Raw genomic sequence first — 6,300 nt, forward strand, 5'->3', positions numbered from 1 at the left:
AAGCGTCAGGACAAGACTCAGAGATTCTTCTCACCAGCAGAAGTTCACTGCTGGCTGTTGGACTGCTGCTGCTGTGTGTCCTCACTCACCTCCAGCATCAGAGTCCACTGGCTTGACTGCAGTTGGAAGGATTTGATCTGAACATCTGAGTGCTGATCTGCTCAGCGCTTTCCCGGCACTCAGTCTCAGATAGAGCTGTTTCTGCTGTGTGATCACCAGCATCGGTCTCAAACTATGTGTTCTCCATTAGCTGTGTTCTTCTCTGTGGCCGTGTGTCTTCTTGTCGACGCCTCTCCGACCGTCTCTCCAGCGGTGAAGGTGGATGTGGCGTCCCGGCTCCAGGAGGGGGCGCCGTCCTCTGACTGTCCGTCCTGCTCTCTGTCTCAAATGAGGAAGAACTCGTCTTCATCTGTAGGTCAGAGCGACATGGTGGAGGCCGTCAAGCGCCACATCCTCAACATGCTGCACCTGAGCGCCAGACCCAACCTGACGCATCCGGTCCCTCGCGCCGCGCTGCTGAACGCCATCAAGAAGCTGCACGTGGGCCGAGTGGCTGAAGACGGCAGCGTGGAGATCCAGGAGGAGAGCCGGGACTCTGCGGACTCAACGCCACATGAACCGCCATCTGAAATAATCACCTTTGGAGAGCCAGGTGAGTCCGCTTGATGAGCTGGTCCTGGCTGAGCCCAGGTCCAGTTATTAATCCTAGAAGTCCCACATTCATGTCAACATCTGTTTAACGCCACGTGAAGGCCTTGTCGCTCAGTCAAATTTCAACATCAAGCAATCTGATTGGTTAAACAAACTCCTGTGAGGAGGCGTGTCAGGAAACACACCAGGCGCATGAAAGAGGCGTTTACATGCCGTCTGAAATTAGAGCTCTGTATGTGAACACCTGCTGGACCGGTGACGTCAGTAGATCCAGACTCTACTGAGGTTTGCTGACTCCTCGTCTGTCTGTGTGTTTTCTCTTATCAGCTCATTCAGAAAATCTGAAAAGTTCAAAGTTTGTTGACATATTTCAGCTACACAGACAGATTCTATTGATTCTATTCAGTCCGTGTGACCGAGTGTCAAGTCTATATTTTTAATTCAGTTTTTTCCTACACTGTCACACAAACCTGAAGATGAATCACAGTTGAGATGCCTTTTGTCATGCAGGTGTGACGGCAGCATGAAGCTGAGCTGTACTGTTCATTGATCGTGTGCTGCTTTAACTCTCATCTGTCGCATGAACAGCAGCAATAAAACCTCTTTGGTTTGTCCACCAATGTTCAGAAATGAAACGGAGGTTTCTGAGCTGATTGCCAATCGATCAGGTGATCGATCAGCTTCATGACGTCAGAATAAATGTCAAACATGGCAGAAATCGCTCTTGTTTCAGGGATATAATGCAGCCGAGTCCGTACAAACCCCCACAGTCTCTTCTTTTGCGACAAACTGAGTCAAAGAAAAATGAAGCAGGGAATCTGTGGACATCTGAAAAAAGGAGAATAGCTCCAGCTGAACGGAGAATCAGAGAAGTGAGCGACTCAGAACTCATCTTTGTTTCCGGTGCTTTCACTGAGCTGGTGTGTCTAAAACAAGAGAAGGAGATGAAAGTCTGATCATAGAAAAGTATGATTTAAAGTCAAAGCAAATGTGGCTGAAACAAGTTTAAAGCCTCGTCTCGCTGACGGAGGTTAAACTCAGTGATGGTTTACAGAAGAAAGGAGGCGCTGAAGGCTGCATAATGAGGATAAATGTACCTCTGGCTGGTCTGTCTCCACTCTGCTCATGTCTGTTGATTCATTCAATCATTAATATTTTCTGATTCAGGTAAGAGACAAACTGTTGTTAACAAGTCCAGTCAATTCATACGATGATTATGTCAAAGTTTTCTGCTCGGTCTGATTCTGTAAACGTGAACCCACTCGTGACCAATCATATTGTCCAATTATTTGTTAGCTTACATAAATGTGCATAATGGCTTTGTGCTATAAATAATTCCTTTTTCAGAGGAATCTGTCAATAGAAAGGCCCCTCAAAGCCAATCCAAATTAGTGGGCAGTAACGGGGGGACATACCGAGCGGTCTCAGCTCGTAAATAATCTCCTCTTTCAGACAGATCTGGGCCTCAGTAATTATTCTGCAGCAGCAGACAAAGAGGACGGCTTCCCTTTGGAGGGGAGGACGATACTGGCAGCCTTGTTAACAACATTCCCTGAAATCAGGCCGGAGCTTTTTTTAGTGTCTCTCTTCAACTTGAGTATATTTAGAGGCAGATGCTCCATTCATGCTTTCATTGTTAAGGACATTTACTGTGTTCATTCATTCATATGACAGGAGGACAAAACCAGAAGGGGGGCAGCACGGCCGCTGTTTTTATTGCTAATCACTGCTGTTCACTTCAGAGATAAAGCAGAAGGATCCACAGTCCACAAACCGCTCCAACATTTATTAAACTGGTTCTCCTGATTTTATAACATTTTATAACGTCTGCCTATGCCTGGACTCTGGCACCAGAGCACTAGGGGGTTCTCCATGGACCGGACTTGGGCTCTTTGTCATGTTCCTCGAGCAGCTTCTGAGCACTTTTTGAGGCGTGTGGTTGTTCTGGAACAATGTTTGGGTGAATGTGAGGACCAAAGTTTCCAGGTAGTCATCTGTCCGTGCAGTGAATGCCTGAGCTTCATGTTCTCAGCCTGAAGATGTGAGGCTGAGCTCAGAAGCAGAACGATTCTTCGTCTCTGTACTGCATGAATGATGACGTTGAAGCTGTCAGCAGCTGTCAGTCCAGGAGAGACTTTCTTTTAGGTGATTGTGTTTTGCTGAGTCACGTTAACAACACTGATGCAGCTGCTGCTGTCTGCTGAAGGACTGACGTGATCCTAACATGCTGACTGTTCTCTGCTGCAGGAGACTCTCCGAACACGATGACCTTTGACATGTTGAAGGAAGGAGGCTCGTCTGTGGTGGAACAGGCCAACGTTTGGATCTTCCTGAAGATGTCGAAGGTTAACAGAGCGAAAGGCAAAGTGATGCTGCGGCTGCAGCAGCTTCATCATGGTGAGGACGGTAACGAGGAAGAAGAGTGTGTTTCAGAGAAGATGGTGGACACCCGTCGCAGCGGTTGGCACACCCTCGCAGTTCCTCGCAGCGTTCAGACTCTGCTGGACGGCGGCGGCAGCTCGCTCAGCCTGCGGGTTTCCTGTCCACTGTGTGCTGAAGCCGGAGCGTCGCCCGTTCTGACGTCTGCTGACGGCGAACCGGCCTCAGGACGAGACCAGTCTCACCGTCCGTTCCTCATGGTGGTGCTACGAGCTCCAGAAGAGGCTCAGCGGCGAGTCAAACGAGGTCTGGAGTGTGATGGGAAAATCCACATTTGCTGCAAACGGCAGTTTTACGTGAACTTCAAAGACATCGGCTGGGGTGACTGGATTATCGCTCCGTCTGGTTACCATGCCAACTACTGCGAGGGCGAATGTCCGAACCACATGGCGAACATCGGCAGCTCGTCTCTCTCTTTCCACTCGACCGTCATCAATCATTACCGCATGAGAGGCTACAGCCCGTTTCAAAACATCAAGTCGTGCTGCGTGCCGACGAGGCTGCGAGCCATGTCCATGCTCTACTACAACGAGGAGCAGAAGATCATCAAGAAGGACATCCAGAACATGATCGTGGAGGAGTGTGGCTGCTCGTAAACAGCTACCCCCTAAAGACGCTCAAACACTTTGAAAACTTGCTTAGTGGAGGAAAAACATCCCATCAGCAGTTTCCCAGGAAAGACAAGTGTTATGTTTGTGACGAAGCGTCGGATTTCTTTTAGGGAGACTCTTTTCCACATTGGAACGAGAATACTATGCAACAGATACCACAAAGTCCAACTTTATCCATCTTCATTTATAAATGTGGTTTGTTTTCTATCGTCATAGAAAACATGAATCAGTTATTAATGTGTTCCACTAAAGCATCAAAATCTCTGTTGTCAAGATACTTGAAAGAAATAAGTTCATCCAGCTGCTGGAGCCAAACAAGATCATTCTGAGTATAATTATTAATACTGTTGATAAGAAGGTGAATGTAGATGTTTGCACAGTGAACTAAATCCCTGGACTTGATGCCACTTTATGCTCAACATTGGAGCTGAGAAGATTCAGACGGAAGCCAAAGACAACATTGATTAAAGTTTTGTTCATTTCCCTAAAATCTCATCGAGCTGTGAGATACTGAAGTTAAATGATGTAACAGACTGAAAACACTTCTCATCCGTTTGGTCAATGTTGTTGCCAACTTTATATAATTTATTTGCATTTTTGCCTGTTTTGTTTCATCATTAAACAAACTGTGGGTCAATACTTTGCCACTTAGTGTCTTTCTTTTGAATTCAGTCCACAGACAGATTTCTATGATGCCCCTTTACAGTTCAGTAACTCCATGAGCTCCAGTGCCACCCTCAGGACAAATATTACATGGTCAGATCCACTGCAGAGCGGACAGCACACAACTCATCAGGATGTAGTGTGCAACCAAGTTCATGTTGTTTTATCACATTAAAGTGTGAGTTAAGGTTCAGCTGCACTGAGAGAGGATCAAAGTGTTTCTGCCTTTACCTCCTGCTGGTGTGTTTGTTGTCAGAGATCAGGTCGAGTTAGTTTTGTTTTTTAATTTGTGTTGTTGTCATTTGTGAGTTTATTCTTCTGCTGATGGTCAATCTGAGGTCTTAATCTCTGTTTGATGATATTCATGCTGCAGATACCGACTCGGCCCAGTCGATCACACACCATCGTCATCCTCTCTGAATGTATAAACCAGCCGTACAAGCCCATAGAAGCACGACGTCATCATCTTCATCATCGCCGTTGTCATATTGCTGTAGATGCTATTTCAGCATTTGTCAGATCTAAAGGAGGCAGGTTTAAAATATAATTGGACCCTTCCAGGGACCATTAAAAGTACCACCTGGGCCAGTCTACCTTTTATTTTGGCGGGTCAGAAACTTAGTAAAGCGTTCCGCTGCAGGTGATGTGTGTTTGAGGACAGTCAGCTCGTCCCTCTCAGGTGAGTTAGTTTGATCAGGATCAGGTCTGAGCTGCTTTCACACGTCCACAAAGGAGGTCCAAGTGCTGCAGGAACCCGACACTCGGTTCTTTGTTTGCAAGTAAAAACTGGAGCGATGGCTGGCAGACTCAGAGGCTCCTCCACTTCCTTGTCTGTCCTGTTCTGCCATCTGATTGGCTGCTGTGCTGGACCGAGTGGCTGATGATGTCGGTGAAGTTAAACCTTCGCAGACTGAGGAGAAGCAGGGCAGCCAGTTGGCACGGCGACGCTCTGTTTGTTCACTGACCTACAAACTCACTGCTGAGTCGACAAGTTGATTTAGGAAACACAAAGACGCCTGCTGAGGCGAACACAACACACTGAGTACGCAGCACTGACACAAACTGAAATACAACAGTACCGAATGAAACCTCAGAACTGACACAGAAGTTATGGAAAAAGCTCACAGCGAGTCGCCTGCAGACAATTCAACCAACAAGCTTCCAGTCAAAGAAATGAAAGAACTGCAGCCTAATGGTTCCATCTCAGATGTCAAAACATGGATGTGCTACTGCCACAGACATTTAACACATACACAGTATTCAGCAGAAGAACTGACGTGACATTTAGATTTAACCATAAATAATTATACTGCAGCTTTGGAACATCGTTTTTAGCGGTTTCAGAACAAGAGTTCATGACCTGTTGCTGTGCTTGTTGTTGAAGGTCCTGGAACTGGATGTTTCAGAACAGACTTCAGGTTTAAGACTGAAATATTCCTCAGAAACGCAAGTTGGTATTTTACTGAAAATATTAGGATCGCGCTCTAGAATCTGAAAACATCCTCTGACTATTTCAGCCACCATGTTCTGCCTACATTCAATCATTCTAGTGAAGCAGCTGATTGCTTGGTTGGATTCACATCTTCCAGCTGGAGAGCAGAGAGAGAGTCAACCAAGAAAATTTCTCTTTTTAGACAACACAACGGGTTTTTTCTAACCTGTGATCCTCAGTCTGTTTAGAAACGACCTCCACTGGCTGCTCAGAGGCTAAATCAGACTTATGCAGATGATGCCGACCTTCAGGCTCCAGATTTAAAATCTAACAAGACTTTGAGATCAGGTTGCATCACCAGGAGAAACTTCACAGATATGATTCCCTTTATTCTGAGAGGCGCTTTGAAACTAACAGTTCATCTCACATGACAGGATATTATTTAGACTCCGGTACCGGACGGAGCAGAGCTTAGCCTCAGTGATCTGATGGGCAAGCAGATGG

General features: G+C 46.3%; 1 protein-coding gene across 1 annotated transcript; it reads left to right on the top strand.

Moving 5' to 3' along the window:
- Positions 1–234: 234 nt before the first annotated feature.
- On the top strand, positions 235–3,686 carry inhbab (inhibin subunit beta Ab). The gene is made up of 2 exons (XM_008303869.1): positions 235–652; positions 2,899–3,686. Exons 1-2 carry the CDS (start codon positions 235–237, stop codon positions 3,684–3,686), a joined length of 1,206 nt encoding a protein of 401 aa, XP_008302091.1.
- Positions 3,687–6,300: the final 2,614 nt, after the last annotated feature.

Source organism: Stegastes partitus, unplaced genomic scaffold (genome assembly GCF_000690725.1).
Source record: "Stegastes partitus isolate 25-593 unplaced genomic scaffold, Stegastes_partitus-1.0.2 Scaffold2087, whole genome shotgun sequence".
NCBI classification, from domain to species: Eukaryota; Metazoa; Chordata; class Actinopteri; family Pomacentridae; genus Stegastes; species Stegastes partitus.

What these genes read in the sequence shown, in the direction of transcription:
- inhbab (XM_008303869.1), top strand. Translation starts at nt 235, where the DNA reads ATGTGTTCTCCATTAGCTGTGTTCTTCTCTGTGGCCGTGTGTCTTCTT. An exon ending in AATCACCTTTGGAGAGCCAG is followed by an intron (nt 653 to 2,898) that starts GTGAGTCCGCTT and finishes TCTCTGCTGCAG; the next exon opens with GAGACTCTCCGAACACGATG.